At 39.7% G+C, this 16,941-nt stretch overlaps 1 protein-coding gene across 3 annotated transcripts; it reads left to right on the top strand.

Moving 5' to 3' along the window:
• Positions 1 to 4,010: 4,010 nt before the first annotated feature.
• On the top strand, positions 4,011 to 9,436 carry LOC306882202 (uncharacterized protein). 3 transcript variants are annotated; one of them, XM_079436682.1, is made up of 4 exons: positions 4,011 to 4,051; positions 4,297 to 4,832; positions 5,208 to 5,378; positions 7,168 to 8,540. In XM_079436682.1, the coding sequence occupies exon 4, from the start codon at positions 7,185 to 7,187 to the stop codon at positions 7,824 to 7,826; it is 642 nt and encodes a 213-aa protein (XP_079292808.1). In that variant the 5' UTR covers positions 4,011 to 4,051; positions 4,297 to 4,832; positions 5,208 to 5,378; positions 7,168 to 7,184; the 3' UTR covers positions 7,827 to 8,540. The 3 variants fall into 3 exon arrangements, with proteins under 3 accessions (XP_079292808.1, XP_079292809.1, XP_079292810.1); XM_079436683.1 differs by lacking the exons at positions 4,297 to 4,832; positions 5,208 to 5,378 and having other exon boundaries at positions 4,018 to 4,051; positions 7,168 to 8,546; XM_079436684.1 differs by lacking the exons at positions 4,011 to 4,051; positions 5,208 to 5,378 and having other exon boundaries at positions 4,577 to 4,832; positions 7,168 to 9,436.
• Positions 9,437 to 16,941: the final 7,505 nt, after the last annotated feature.

Genomic DNA, 16,941 nt, shown 5'->3' with positions numbered 1-16,941 from the left:
CCCCCATCTTCACACAGATCTTCAATAGATCACTGGAGCTGTGTGAAGTCCCCTCATGCTTCAAACGCTCCACCATCATCCCCGTCCCAAAGAAACACAAAATTACTGGACTTAATGACTACAGACCTGTGGCCCTAACGTCTGTAGCCATGAAATCATTCGAAAGACTGGTTTTGGCTCATCTGAAGGACATCACTGGACCGTTACTGGACCCCCTGCAGTTTGCCTACAGAGCAAACAGGTCTGTGGATGATGCAGTCAACACTGCACTTCATCCTACAGCATCTGGACAGACCAGGGACTTATGTGAGGATCCTGTTTGTGGACTTCAGCTCTGCTTTTAACACCATTATCCCGGAAACCCTTCAAAATAAACTAACTCAGCTCTCCGTCCCCACCTCCGTCTGCCAGTGGATCAACAGCTTCCTGACAGACAGACAGCAGTTATTAAAGCTTGGCAAATTCACATCCAGCACTCGAACCATCAGCACTGGAGCTCCTCAGGGCTGCGTACTCTCTCCATTGCTCTTCTCCCTCTACACCAACGACTGCACATCTAAAGACCCCTCTGTCAAGCTCCTGAAGTTCGCAGACGATACCACACTGATCGGCCTCACCCAGGACGGTGACGAGTCTGCTTACAGACAGGAGGTTAAGGAGCTGGCTGTCTGGTGCAGTCTCAACAACCTGGAGCTTAACATGCTCAAAACTGTGGAGATGATCGTGGACTTCAGGAGAAACCCCCCTGCTCTCCCCCCACTCACCATCATGAACAGCACTGTGACTGCAGTGGAATCATTCAGATTCCTGGGCACCACCATCTCTCAGGACCTGAAGTGGGATATTCACATTGACTCCATTGTCAGGAAAGCCCAGCAGAGGTTGTACTTTCTTCGTCAGCTGAGGAAGTTCAACCTGCCACAGGACTTACTGAAACAGTTCTACTCTGCCATCATTGAATCCATCCTCTGCACCTCAATAACTGTCTGGTTCAGCTCAGCTACCAAATCTGACCTCAGAAAACTACGGAGGGTAGTCCGGACTGCTGAGCGAATCATTGGTACAACCCTCCCCACTCTCCAAGAACTGTACTTATCCAGAGTGAGCAAAAGGGCTGGCAAAATCACTCTAGACCCCTCACATCCAGCACACTCCCTCTTTGAACTGTTACCGTCTGGTCGACGCTACAGAGCTCTGAGAACCAGAACGACCAGACACAGGAACAGTTTCTTCCCTCAGTCAATACATCTCATGAACACTCAATAAATAAACGTAGAACACACAACTAATTCATTATCCATTCACCACACTCACTTATTTTATATTTATTTTCTCATTTCTAATTTGCACATACTTGACCTGTACATACATAGTCGCCTATATTATGTATTATATATTGTGTATTTTTAATTTTTTTGCTGCTTTGTACATGCCTTTGTACCTGTTACTGTCTTTCTGTTGCACTGTGGAGCTTCTGTCACTACAACAAATTCCTTGTATGTGTAAACATACTTGGCCAATAAAGCTCATTCTGATTCTGATTCTGATTTCATTGGTATTCAGAGCCGGTCACGCTGAAGGCGTTCCCCAAAGCGTCTCCTGACGCAGCTCGAGTTCCTGAAGAGGAACTAATTTATTTCCTTTGTCCATACCATAGTATTACCTTTCTTAATGGCTGGATTAATGTTAACAGCGTTTTGTTTTAATTGTCTGGAAAGGAGCTTGACCGCTTTTTCACCTCCTTTCACCCCCTGCTTTTTTCTTTTAATTGGGTTTCCCCATCCATTATTATTCCATGTTATAAACCTGATGTGACTAAAAACAAATGAATCGCGCACAATCATTCCACCTGGCTCCAGCCCCTCTTTCAGACCGATAATCTTCACGTCGTTGCGGCGGCTCCTGTTTTCTATATCCTCAATTCGATTCCACATAACTTTCAGGCATTTATCGTGCTGTTTGCCATCAACAACGAGCTTCGAGGTGACGTCTTCCATGTTGGCGATGCAGCCCTCTGCTTCATCCAGCCTTTCTTGGATTACATTCACCAAGTTTTCTTTCATTGATGACACATCTGTCGCTACCCCTTGTAAGTTAGAGTTCATTTTACATATTTCGGATAGTAAGTTTTCCATCTTTGAATCTAGATCTTTTCACTGGGGCGAAGGCGACTTGTGTGGCGGCGAAGTCTGTCTCGTTGCCATGCGGCTTGTCGAAATCCCCTTGAAATACTTAGATGTGGAGGTCGACATCTGCTATCTAAGGCACCTTTTTATTCCACAAATTTTTATCCTCACTAGCTAGTTGCAATAAAAATGGGGAGTGAATATGCTCAAATAAATTGAAAATATTGGTGGGCCTATGGAACTACACAGCTGCTGCCATCTTCTTCGGCGATCCCACGTGACTCCTCAAGTTCTCACATGTTTGAAATGTTAAATGTATAGGCTACACTTTATCAAATTGTTTGATAAGTTTGCACACTGCACATTTGCCACGTTCCACTCTTACAATATACCCTAGTCACACGTCAACATGTTTAATGATTGTTCCTGAACAATAATGGTAGAAACCAATTTTAATTCTTTTTATTTTCCAATAACAAACCTGCCCATGACTCCTTCTTGTTTCTTCTGCTGAATTATTGACAAAGGTACTTTCATTGCTCCTCCTCTGGTCATTTAATGTATTACGCTCAACAAAAAAAGGGGGGGGGGGGGTTGTGATTCATTGTATGATTCATAGATGAATAGTTTGTTTATAAGTAGTTCTGTCAAAATGAAATAGTTGATAGTCAAGATTTTAGTTTTAAATCTACATAAATATAAATAAATGTTATATTTTAGGCCTGTAATTGTTTTAAGAGTTTTCACTTTTTTAATCGTCCTTGTTACATGTTTTACATGTATCATTCCTTACATTTACATTTAGTCATTTGGCAGATGCTTTTATCCAAAGCGACTTACAATTGGGGAATACAAAAGCGATTCATCTTGAAGAGGCAATCAGACAGAGGAAGTGCTCGTAACACCAAGTCTCAGTCATTGTTCAAATAAGTACAAGCTAGTAAGGGAGGGAGAGAAAGATAGAGGGAAAGAGTGAGTTTTTTTTTTTTTGAGTTTAGGATGAAGTCAAGTACTGCCGAAAGAGATGAGTTTTCAGTTGTTGCTTGAAGATTGACATTCCTTAAGCTTCTCACTCTCTCTAAACTGTAATTGTACAATCATACCTTTTATTATTATTTATAATTCATTATTTGAACATTGTGATGTTCTACAATCACAATACATTAGAAATTCCCTCCTAATTTATTGTCTAATTGGTAGTATTTAATAATAATAAAAATAAGTAACCATTTACAGTGCATTGACTAACATTAACCAACAATGAGCAATACATTTGTTACAGCATTTATTAATCTTTGTTAATGTTAGATAATAAACATACAACTGTTTACTGTTAATTAATGCTATCTCAGGTCCATTGAACAATAACAGATACAACCATTGATTTTAATAATGTATTAGTAAATGTTAAAATTAATATTAACTAAAATAAATCATGTTTTAGGTATTTCTCATTGTTAGTGTGTTAAATTATATAGTTAACTGCTAACAAATGGAACCTTATTGTAAGTTACCATTAAAAAAGTTTCCTCATCATACATTACTATTATCCAAAGACACTTTTAAACTACTCACTTGATGAAACCAAAATTATTGTTAAGATTTGGGATTTATTTTGCATTTAAATGTATAAATGAGGATGATAAATAATAAATATATGAATAAAAAAACTCAATTATTATACTCTTCTTTTAAAATATTCATCAAGATTTCCAGAGCTTCCAGTAAACCTCATCCTGCCCTGCTTCAAGCACATGCTTTTACAAGCTTCATCTGTGCTTACATAATTTTTTTTATTGACTGTCTCACGTTGTTCCCAGATGTAGTTAATCCGGTAAGTCCAACCCCGCAGCCCATGAATGATCTGTTAGGTCCTCAGACACTCAGACCAAGAGATGGACATGTGTTTGACTGCCGACAAACAGGTACTGCGTGTGTTTTTAACTTTTCTTTTCTTTTCTTTTCTTTTCTTTTCTTTTCTTTTCTTTTCTTTTCTTTTCTTTTCTTTTCTCTTTCTGCTTAGATGTGACTCTCTGTAAATGGAGCCATATGTGACAGTGTTTATCTAAAGACAATCTCATCACTTTAACAAAACATAAAAATCTTTGCCCAGGGCATTATCTTTTGAAAGCTCAGACAGCTCACAGACTTTTTTTTCTTTTTTTCTCAGATTAGTTACAGGAAACTGTGAATCAGCACAGGCAGAGCTGCCAGGAATTCCTTATGAAGGAGAATCTTCATGAATTGGTCCATTATGTAGACCCTTTATTAAAAGCTACAAAGAGGATTAAACTATCGAAAGTGATGTTAGTTGAGAACGAACAGTTCACGGTTCATGTTTACAAGAGCTCTTAAAGCACTGTTTGCTCTGTGCGAGGGGTGAGATGGAAAGTAAACCTTGAGCGAGCTCTGACATGCTGATGAAGAGTGGACACACCCTGGTGTTATTCAGGACAGAAAATGGAGGACAGTTGCATGCATTCTGGACCAGGCAGGAGAAACAGTGGTTGCTAACGGCACGTCACCTCCGGCCAGTTTTGTTGCATAATAAGAAACCCAAACATAGTTTAAGACTCTGGAGGAAGTAGACTGCCAATTCAAGCAACGGTGCTGCAGCTGAACTGCTGCTTAGGAATTTTTGTGAGTGTCTCGCTCATAAAATCCAAACCTTTGGGTTTGAAGTTGCCCAAGAAAGCCGATAAAAAGGTAAGGCTTCATTACGATGATGTAGATAAGTGGAAAAAACTGTAAGAGACAGTGTTTTAAATATGCCGATGATGCAATTGTCTGTATAAAGTTAAAAATGCGTAGTGTCATACTATAATCTGAGTCGCTAAATTCATGCAAACTCTTCTATTGTCATTGTTTTATTATTATTTTTTGCTAAATATTAATTACAATTTGTGCTGCATTCCTGAAGCTGAGGCTGGTGGCTTATAGTGCAGAATACTTTTCTTTATTTTCAAAATCTTCACACTTCCCATGATTAAATAGACAAGCTTTTCATTGTGGCCCTCTGAACCATTTTATGTTATCAGATGTGACCTGACTGTGTTTCCCTGGACAATGTTGTTCTTTCAGCCAGCTGAGACAACGGCTCAAACTGTCCCTTAAAACCATGGCACTGCTCAAAGTGGGCCGCACCACAGACTGTCAGAGGACTGAGCCCGGTTTATAGTCCTCTCTACATCTCGCATTGGCTAACTAACCATCACAGTGGCGCTCCTGTTTACGCATCACTGAAACATACTGGTGGGTCGCAGCTCTTTCATTTACAAGGAGACTGGCTCTGTTCTGAAATAAGGCCAGCTGCCTACATAGACAGAATTTAAAGGCACACTCTGGACTGTTCCAAAAGATAGAACAATTATGCTGGTTTCTAAGAATCCTTCTTTAAGGCATATTAAGACCTTAAATATCCTTAAGAATCCTTCTTTAAGGCATAATAATCCTTCTTATAGACAAAGTATCCTTTATAGAAATGAATAGCAAGCTCGGAGGGACAGAGACTATAAATAGTCATAAATAGAATAAATTTAGCACAGGTTCAGTAAATTAATTCAGCAAATCAATAAAATAGTTCAGTTTAATTCAAAATGAATATTTTTTATTTCCTCCATGTGATTTTTTTTTATTTTTTTTGCCAAATAAAGTGTCACGTTGTTAGCTTGCAGCATTCTAACACTGGATTCTATTGAAATCAATAGAGATCTCCCATGCTCACTGAACACACTACAGGAAACCATTTTTAATGGTTTTAATGGTTAATACTTGATGGTTTGTAATGTCTACAATGGTATGTGTAGTGAAACCATTCGAATTTTGGTGATAGCCGATAGCCTCTGTAGTCCCATTTAGCCACTTGGTAGCAATCACATTTTTCAAGTTCAAGTTCAGGGGATGATTAGGAGGCCATGATGGTCAGAGACCAATGGGGAAATTTGGCCAGGATGCCGAGGTCACACCTCTACTCTTTTCGAAAGACATCCTGGGATTTTTAATGACCAGAGAGTCAGGACCTCGGTTTAACGTCTCATTCGAAAGACGGTGCTTTTTTGACAGTATAGTGTCCCCGTCACTATACTGGGCGTTAGGACCCACACAGGTGAGCACCCCCTGCTGGCCTCACTAACACCTCTTCCAACAGCAACCTAGTTTTCCCAGGAGGTCTCCCATCCAGGTACTGACCAGGCTCAACCCTGCTTAGCTTCAGTGGGCAACCAGTCTTGGGCTACAGGGTGATATGGCTTTGTGCAGGGATTAGCATAACAATGATGTGGTCCGAGTACCCGAGGTGGGGGCGGGGTTCAGCTTTGTATGCGTTTTTCTCTGTTGTATAAACAAAGTCCAGTGTGTTTTTTCCCCTTGTTGCAAAGTTCACATGTTGGTAGAACTTTGGTAAAACTGTCTTTAGGTTTGCGTTGTTGAAGTCACCGGCTATGATGAAAAAGCCGTCGGTGTTATTTGTTTGTTGTTCACTGATGGCGCTATACAGTTCACGAAGCGCGTCCTTAGCGTTTGCACACGGGGGGATGTAGACCGCGACGATAACAATGACTGTGAACTACCGCGGCAGATAGAACGGTCGACACTTCACAAGCATAAACTTGTGAAGACAAGACAAGTAAAAGCTTTAAAAATATGACAATATATTTTAGGTGTTAACCACAGACTTTATTTCATGCGTTTAACCAAAATATATTCAAAAACACCCATCTGACTTTGGGACGATGGAACTGAAAATGCAAAATTGCTACTTTGTTTCTATGTTTTGGCCTTAAACAATGTCCTCCCTGCAGCACGCTAGTACCCATTCAAAGTTACTTCAGCCTTTTCGAAGACCTGAGATAAATATTGAATCAAATCTTGTGTGTTGAGCTGTACGCAATGAGGGCTGTAAGAAGAGCGATGCAAATCGTCACTTGTGAGGTGTCATTTCAGTTAGAATGCTGTCTGCAGACACAAGGCAGCTCACCAGGTTTTGGAACGGAGCCATGGTCGAAGCTGATCAATAACCTATTCTTCTTTCATGCACACGCAGGTCTCAAAGGAATCCAGATGATCCTGTGCAGTCCGATGAGTTTTGCAGTGCTGTGCTGCATACTGTGGCTTGCTGCACCTGCCTTCCTGCGCTCTGAATTCAAGGTGGCCTACGTGACCGAGCGCAGCGTGTACATGTGCCCGTGTGCCCAGGATCAGGCCTTCTGTGAGATGAACACCAGCGAATTCAGCAACTGCAAGGATCAGTCATCTGTCCTTCACAGGGCCGAGAGTCCCAGTCCGGTTCACAAAAAGCGTCTGACGGTGTGGTACAGCTCGCCTCTTAATGTGGCCCTCCTTCTGAACAACTCTGAGGTGCAGCACCTGTCGCTGATCCAGTGCAAGCCCTCGACCGAGCAGCCCATCCCGTTTGAGTACTTCACAGTGCAGCGCTTGGAGACTCTAACGGTCAGCTATCCCTTCTGGAAGCCTGGACAGAGCTATGACATTATTGTAGGCAAGGACAGGGACGCCCCCTACCACGAGGAGGCGAGAATTGCTGTCATTCATTCCTCTGTGCTGACCGGGAAAACAGAGCTGAAATCGTACACAGTCCAAACCAAAGTGGACCGCAGCGGAATGATGTCCTTCCCGAACATTTTTATGTCTCGCAACGGGCTTTCAGAAATGTCCAGGATATTTGTCACTTTTCTGTACTGAGAAGCGTTTTATTTTATACGAATTTTTAAAGAATTTAAAAGCTTCATTGTAGTCACTATAACACAAATAACTGTTGTGCATAATTAATAATGGATATACTTAATGTATACAATTGCATTATATAAATACTTATTGCTACATTGCAAACCGTGTCAGAATCAAACATCATCATAATACTAAACTAGAACAAGTTCATTCTCTGAGGTTTGTAATGTGGGCTTTGCACATTTTGTGTGCTTTGCACATGCACTGCTGTTTTACTGAGGATTTAATTCTCTTAAGATGTTTTTTGTATTTACAATAAATAAAATAGGATAATATTGATTTTTTAAATGTATTTATATAAATGAAAAAAAATGGCAAAGAATTGTGTGATGCTGTTGTTCAAGATTCTACTGCCCTGCAGAATCTGATCCCGCTTAGACCGAGAGGTAGTCATTTGTAATGCCTGTTCAAAAACAACCCAGACTCATATCAAAAAAAGCAAAAGCATAAGCAAACGTGAGATAAGAACACATTTGCTGCAGGAAACATGCCGTTTTATCTTGTCTCTAAATGTCTTTTACTCATATCTGAGCATTCCGCATCACAAGTGCATTGCTGCACCAGGTGAGCTACCGAGCAAATTTAATAGATCAGAAAAGTCGTACAGACCCATACAGAACTGGTCCTGCAATCATTTGTGTGAAAAGGAATAAAAGTTGTTGGTGTTGCACTGTCTCTAGTGGTCATTTCACTTGGAAACTGCAGTGGATTTAGAGTTTTTCAAATGTTGTCAAAAACATACCATGTGATATCACAAATTTTTAGCTACTCATAATAGTATAAATAAAGAGATATACTGATGTAACTTCAGCATATGCTGACTTGTTGCATCAGGAAGGACCATCCAGTAGTGACTCATAATGGGAGCAGCCAAAGGAAAAGAGAGAGTGTATATTTTGTATAAAGAGATTTGGTAAAATTTCTATTCAACACCAAATACACTCTTCATTAAACGTTATTTCAACCTGTAAAAAGCTTTGGGGTCCAAAGAGATTCTGCAATGCAACAGAATTTTACATCATTGTGTGGATTTTTTTCAAGATATTTACAAAGTTATTCACTGTGGTCAATTTTTGTGTCAATTCAGTGCCAACTTGTTCTGGGAGTGTATGTCACAGGTCAAAAACACAAGTCAAAGGACAAAGGAAACTTTAGAAGTGTGTCTGGGGGCTTGTCCAATTACCCACACTTGCATTCTTGGCCACTTGTGAGCACGTGCATTCAGGAAGTAAGCGTGCAAGACTGTCATGTTGTGGAAAACATAATCCTGAGGCTTTTTGTCGTGATCTCACAAGATTTTGTGACAACCTTTCCAGTGTAAGTTAAATAGCATAATAGCTACTACTTAGTTTGGTAGTAAAACATCAAGTGTTGCACATTTTATTGCTGCAAAGATTAGTATGTGTGTTTTGTGCAACATTTGCAACTGCTTTTAATTAGAAGCACCACAATTACTCAATTTTGTAATCTGTTATAAGGACTACAGACAATTAAATGAACAGACATTTAGAAGTTTATTTTAAAATGCAAAGTATTGGAAATCAAAATAAAGCTCTGTAAACATGAAACATGAAAATCAAAAGTAAACTCTGTAAATGCATTTTTACATTATAAGTGTGTCCCGTCAGGTAATGAAGAGTTCTACACACACTTCTTCACGCCCTCTTGAACACTTGGGACAAATACTGTAGCCTATCTGGACAGACCTGCACCTCAAATCAGCATAAGTTCATATAATTCACTATAGCTAAGCTTTATTTTTGTACAGTTTTTGTTTAATTTGTTGGCTGTTAACAGTGTGCTGAGCATGAATGCGTCCTCACGCAAAACCAAAAGTTTACGAATACAGTGAGAGAGAACGACTCGCCCTATTTACAATAAAACAGGCTACTCAATTGTATGTCTGGATTATTTTTCTAATGCGTCACATCACTTCAACCTTCTTCACAAATTTCTTCACAAATTTTAAAATTGCTTGGTGCACCCTCAGCTAATGGATGAGCTCAGAGCTTTGAGCCAGCAGGTGTCAGCAATGCTCTATGTGAGTTTGTGAGGGGATGGATTTCTCCTCCTGGCTGCTCTGAACTGGAAACTCAAAGCAGATGGTGGTTTGTCAGATGTGAGGTCATTGGAAGTGTTGCTTGGGATACCTGATCATAATAACCTGGGCTGCGTTTCCCCAAAGCCTTGTAAGTTGATCGTAGCTCCATTGGTTTCAATGGGTCTATGATGTCCTTAAGCTTATGATGCTTTTGGGAAATGCAGGCCTGGGGCCTGTTTCAAGAATCAAGTTTACCAAATAAGTTAGGCTTATTTCAGTTAGTCTGGCTTATTTTGAACCAAATCAACTGACAATACATCAGACTAGCTTAAATAAACCTGGCTTATTTGGTAAACTTGTTTTATGAAACAGGCCCCTGGAGTGATATATGTTCAAAATACTGATAATAGTTACACGATCGTGTGTGCGCGTGTGTGTGTGTGTGGGTGTGTGTGTTCATTTTTAGAGCACATTAGTGTATAGAACGTGTGTTTACAAGTGTGTGTGTAACAAGTGTATTTTCCACATCTTCACATGACCTTTTTTTCCTTAAAAAAAAAAAGTATTTAAAATCATTTATGAGAGCAATTTCTCTCTTGTGAAATATTTTACAAATTGCATAATTAGAAAAATATAAATGAAATAGAATGTTTTCTTGACATTTTGAATTTGAGATTGTATTTCCATGATTTTTCTAGAACCACAATTTAAAAATTCCCTTTATTTCCAGATTTTCATCACCTTGAAAAGTCTGACTTCAGAGAATTTAACAGCGTCTAAACAATTACAAAAGATCCCAAAATCCTTCAAAAGATCCCAATGGACTGTCCATGAGAGGTAAAGACTAACACTGTTTTTAATATTTAATATTCTCCTCTAGTAGACGCCACAGAATCTTGTGTTTGAAATGAACTTGTGACTGATGTTACACATTTGATTGCTAAAACACTAAAACCAAATTTCATGAAACATTTTCCAAATACTTATTGATCACCAGAGCATAAAGTACCCAGGAACTTGCTATAAGGATGAGGGTCAAAAGTTCAGAGTGGGCAGGATCAAATCCCTCTCATGACAGCAGATGTTGGCATTTAAAATTAATAATCTACCCAGGGAATTGCATTTCCCAACTCAAAACACACATCTTGCAATTAATGGCGACCAATTAGCGAATGCAAAACTTCAGAAATCAGAAAATTGAATGCTGCGTCTCCACCCACATTTTGCATCTCAAAAACATGCAGCGTATGGATATCAAACAACACCGCACCTGCTGAAAGACTAGGCGTTCGATGAAAAATGACAAATTAAGGCTGTGTTTTGAGCTGATTGCTGGGGAACCCTCGCTGATATAGTTGACCTCACTAATGGGTGCCAACCAGTTGAATGGGGGTGGGGAACCACAGATTGCTCCAGTGCTTCCAACGCATGGCTTTTATTTATTCTTCTGTTGTTGTTTTTTTTTGCACGAAAGCCTGGGAAGTCTATAAAAATCAGCCTTTGGTCTCCTCACCGGCAGTTCACCACTAAAACATTTTTATAATCAGCCTTTATTGTTCATTCGCTCCTTGTGGGAGATGCGCCATGTTCATTTTTTAAAAGGGCAAATCAACCATAATTCAGTTTATAAACTGCAGCAGGGCTGGCGCATGCATGGATGAATATTCATGAGGCTTCCTGAAGCTGCCACTGCACGGTGATTCATTAGGCATATGTAAATATCACTCACTTTAATTGCCCCTAAACTGACTCAACATAATGTTGTCATTAGCAAATTATTACTTATTTGTCTTACTAATCGTACAGTATGGCACAAATGCAGCGTCTCTACATATATGATTACAATTATAAAGCTCTTTCTCAGTGGCTGTCGGCACGATGTGTGCTGTCCTCACTACTGAGATGGATGGTGGGTAAAGTCTGGGTTGTGGGTGGTAATGAGTTAGTGAGGTGTTTGGAGTTGCTTGGCGTGCCGGTGGAGATACATGCACGACGATTAAACAAACTGGCACTTTTGTGGGTTTAGGCCCATGGTGGGCTTCTGTCTCCAGCTCCAGCTCCAGACGTCAGCTTTGTTTTTCACGTGCTGTCACTGTGAAAAATCATGATGATTATTATGATGGTCTTATACAGAATATAATGGTGGTACTTTTTCAAAGAAACTGTTGTCATAATCGGAAGTCCTTTAAGGTCGAGAAATATAATTCAAGAAAAAAAGAGAGAGAAAATGGTCTGATGACAAACATAATGGTCCGATCAAGAGTGAAAGATGCAGACATATTTTAACTGTTGTCAGTAAAGTTTATATGAGGACAGTTCGACAGCAGGACATGGTGTTTCACCAAATTTAACTCCAGTTTTATTACATTGTGGTTTAAATGTTGTCAAACTTTTTTTTTAGATGCAGTCTTATTGAATTACAATTCATTGAGATGGTCTTGTGTTAATACAAAAGTAAATGCAATAATAATATTTTTTGTACTTGCAAGCAGTAAAGAAAAATTGCTTTTTATAATATCTTTATTTAGATCATATATTAAAAATAACAATTTATACAATTTATAAATGACAAATTACAAATTCATGAAGATTAGTATTATTATTTATTTATTATTTTTTCTGGTCTTTTAGTTTATAGAAGTCACCGTTTAAAAAGTTCAATTTTAAAAAGTGTAAATGATAATCAGGTAAGTAAAATAGGTGTATTTGTAATATTTACAATGGGAAAGCCTTTAATAAATGTTTCTTAAAAACTGTCAAACTGTAAAACACACCTCACCCGTTCACTCAGTCGTTCAGAGGTTCTCCGACTCCAACGTTTTCATTTTGTGTTCCAAAAGAAGAAGTGTTTTATAGGTTAGGAACAACATAAGGGTGACTAGATGACACAATGTGCATTTTGGGTGAAAAGTCATTTTAATGGGGGAATAAAATCTATTTGTATTTGACTATCATAAAAATGTAGTTTCTAATCTTTCAGTTCAGTATACATGGTTAAGACTATGTTGCATAAATTTGTTCTAAAGATAATAATAATAATCTTCTGCAGTAATTATACATTAAAATATAATTATACATTTTGAAATATAATTGAATCTTAAAATATATTATAAGCAAGTTAAAATTTTCTAAATTAATAAATATAACTTTAAGGTTTTATTATTATAATGCATTTTGTTGGTTACATTTTCAATTAAATGTCATATTTGGAACACACTGCTTGTGACAAATCATCAGAAAAGCTCCTACTTTACCGTTATTCAAATATAATACAAAGAATACTGCATGATCCACTCTGTATTATCCACTCAGTGAAGCACTTTGAAGTAAAGTATATATAATTTCACACACACACAGTCACAGCTACGGTGAATGAAACGCATGAAGATGACGATGAACAATACAAATAGTCTCCTGGAGCAGGAGTGACAGAGGACCAAGGTGGAGCTGGAGGGAAGGAGGAGCCTGACAGAGCCAGAGGGACGGAGGGACGAGGTGTAGCCGGAGGAGTGGAGTCCCGAGGCGACGAATGGTCGACGAAAGACCAAGGCGGAGCCGGAGGGACGGAGGGACGAGGTGTAGCCGGAGGAGTGGAGTCCCGAGGCGACAAATGGTCGACGAAAGACCACGGTGGAGCCGGAGGGACGAGGGAGCCCGGCGGAGCTGGTGGACTGACGGGCCACGGCGGAGAGGGGGGAGCTAGGAGCCATGGTGGAGCCGTTGTTCGAAGGGCCGAGGTGGAGTACAGGACTCGAAGATCTTCCACAAATCAGGAATCTTCCAGCCACGACTCCGATGGAGACTGGCAGACCCGCAGCGATCCCACCGCACAGATGGTGGGCTGAGGGTGAGCAGAGGGGCTGACAGGGATCAGCAGTGGCGATAGTGAGGATTGATACAGAGGAGGTGGAAGAGGGAGGCTGGGTGGGAGTTCAGAAAGTTCAAGGGGTTTAGGAACGGTGTGTGCTGCCCACACACACCACAAGGCCACTTCCAGCATCGGGAGAGCCAGCGATATGGGAACGACCTCCATGGTAGTGTCAGGACTGGCAGATAGCTCAGGGCAGGCAGACAGTTCCGGGCAGACAGAGAGTTCAGATGAAGGCATGAGAAGAGGGGGCATGTCCGCATGTATATCCAAATCAGCTTCCACTGAGCTCGGCTCAGCCATGGTGCAGTGGATGCTGCACACTGGTGGTGGTTGAGGAGAGACCCCCCCACATGATTGTAAAGCGCTTTGGGTGTACAGCAATACACAATAAAGCGCTATATAAATGCATCATTCATTCATTCACTAAAACATATGATAGGAAAAAAAGGAAACGAATAGAATTTTTGTGTCAAAGGTCAGAGATCCTGTTATGGTGTATATGTTTTGAGGTGCGCTCTTGTCATAAATTAATCTATTACTGCTCCTACATAATTTTTTAACAACAAACAGTATCTATTTAGGATTCTTGGACCTTTCCAATGATATATAGTTTGTCATGATTAGATTAGGATTTAATGGCAATATATTGAAGTAAAGTTAGGTGTCCCGTATACGGGACGGTGACAGTTAAGGGTTAAATAGGAGGGCTGATGATGGTGTAAACTACACCTGAATTAATTAATCAATTAAATGACACACACCTGAAACAAATGACAATAATCAGACATAGATGGAAAACTAGGTCAACTGAGCACAAGAGGGAAGAAAACACAAACAAACAGTCATTGGGTCTGACACACACACACACACACACACACACACACACACACGCGCACATGTATTTAAATAACAAGCCTTTTTATCTATGTTGTTACCAAAATGTGATTGTCAGACTAATCCTGACGTGTAGTATTTGTGTTGGGAATGCTGCGTAGTTCTTTCAGAGTAACTGAACCGGCAGAACTTGAAGGTAATTAGACGCTCTCATCTGTCACAGACCCTCACAACAGCACTGTTTAGTATTCGAAGCATGATCGCAGGTTCACGGTAACAAGCCTTCCATTGACCCCACCAGACACCCCAACTCGTGATCGGTGCTGATTTGATTGATTCATGGGGGAATTCATTTGGACTGCACTTGTTGAGAAAGATTTGGCTTGAACCTCAGCATTCATTTTACTGTACACCTCCTATTTTCTGTATTTTGTTTAGTTTTAACAAATCTTACAATTCATCGGCTTAGAATCCTTGGGGCTGACGCTGTACAACAAACACGACAAACAGAGCCTGGAAAACAGACTGCACTTTCACAAATGCTTGTGTTTCACAGCACTCAATTACTTTTGTTTGCATATGCACAGAAATTAATGAACGATAGATATTCTTAATATGTTTAAATCAAGAAAATGTTTTGGAAGTCAGGTATATTTATATGGTGCATTCATAATCAAACAGGCACAAATTGACCATAATTGCAAATCTTGATAAAAAAAATAGCAGTGTGATCCTCTTTAGAAAAACTGTAACACTTTAGTTAAGGGACCATTTCTCACTATTAACTAGTTGCTTATTAGCATGCATAATACTAGCATATTGGCTGTTTATTAGTACTTATAAGACACACTTTGCATGTTCATATTTTAGATCCCCTCAATCCTAAACTTAACAACTACCTTACTAACTATTAATAATCAGTAATTAGGAGTTAATGGAGGCAAAAGTTGTAGTTAATCATGATAATTGGACTTTAAAATAAAGTGTGAGCAGAGAAAAAGCATGTGCCTGAAAAATAAAACTTTCTGTACTGTCTTTTTGACACATTTTGAAATGCAAACCGAATCGAGCTTGCACAGCTACAGTAGAAGCATTTATGTTTGCATATATTTTGCGTCGTACTCGCTCTGTCCTGTACATGCAATTTATTTATCTTTTTACAACCTCACAATTAAGCTGTTTAGAGTTCTTTATGGGGCCAGTTTTGCTCGGTACAACAAGCATGACAAAACGGGACCTAAAAAAACAAGTGAAAGGCTGGACTGTGCGAGACAGGCTGGAAAGCTAATAAAGTAATGTGATGGATGGCCCTTTCTCCCCGAAGGTTTCCACACCATGTAAATTGGCCCAGACAATGCATTATGGATAAGGCGTTTGAGATTATAGCTTGTTAATGTGTTTCCCCCTCCTCTGTTCTCTTGGCCCCCTCTGCTCGTGTGCAGGCAGGGACATGGCCACCTCATTGTCGGGGCATGCGGGTCTTTAGGTGCAGATGGGGAGGTACGGGGGGGTCCTATGCTGCAATCTGCCAGCCACTACAGCACTACAGTGTGTGTGTGTGTGTGTGCCAAGCTGACAAGCAGTCAGCAGGGGACGGGACTGCAGCCATATGCCTCTGCATCAGCCCTCCCTCCAGAAGAGCCAGTGCTGTCCATGTAGCCTCGTGTCCACAGAGACTGCAGGCCATCTGTCTGGGGCTGAGGCTTTCTTACAGCCCACGATGGGTGTGAAGTGGGACTGAGGATGTTCAGGCCTCCGTAAAGAATGGATGGATGGTGTCTTAAAAATTACAGTGGGTCATGTGCATCTTTGTCTGAATGACTGTCCTGGTGAAGATTTCCCAGCAGCAGCTCTTCACCTGTGTCTCCATCAGTGCTGCGTTCGGAAATGTGTGTGATATTAATGGAGTGTGGAAAATGTGGAGAGTGAAAAATGACCTGTGTTTTGCTAAATCTGGTAATAATAATAATAATAACATATTAAAATGTTTTCAGCAGGAAAATCAAGTTAAGCAAAAACAAACAAACAAAAAACATTATCTGACTGATCACAGTATCATTCAAAAGTTTTTTTTTTAAAGAAGTCTTTTCTACTCATCAAAGCTGCATTTATTTGAATAAAAAAATACAGTAAAATTATTAATAATACAGCAATATTATAAAATAGAATTACAGTTTAAAATAACGGTTTATTATTGTAATACATTTTAAACTTAAATATTTGACATGTTAATAATTGAATATGTATTTAAATTGTAACTGAAGAAAAGAATAGGTTGAAAGGCCTTTCTGTTTTCAACAAAGCTCAGTGTTGGAGAGCCACCA

This window comes from Barbus barbus (assembly GCF_936440315.1).
Source record: "Barbus barbus genome assembly, chromosome: 16".
Lineage (NCBI taxonomy): Eukaryota > Metazoa > Chordata > Actinopteri > Cypriniformes > Cyprinidae > Barbus > Barbus barbus.
The sequence above is the reverse complement of the archived record's forward strand: the minus strand, read 5'-3'. Positions and strand labels throughout refer to the sequence as shown.

Coding starts and splice junctions, on each gene's coding strand:
- LOC306882202 (XM_079436684.1), top strand. CDS start 7,185: ATGATCCTGTGCAGTCCGATGAGTTTTGCAGTGCTGTGCTGCATACTG.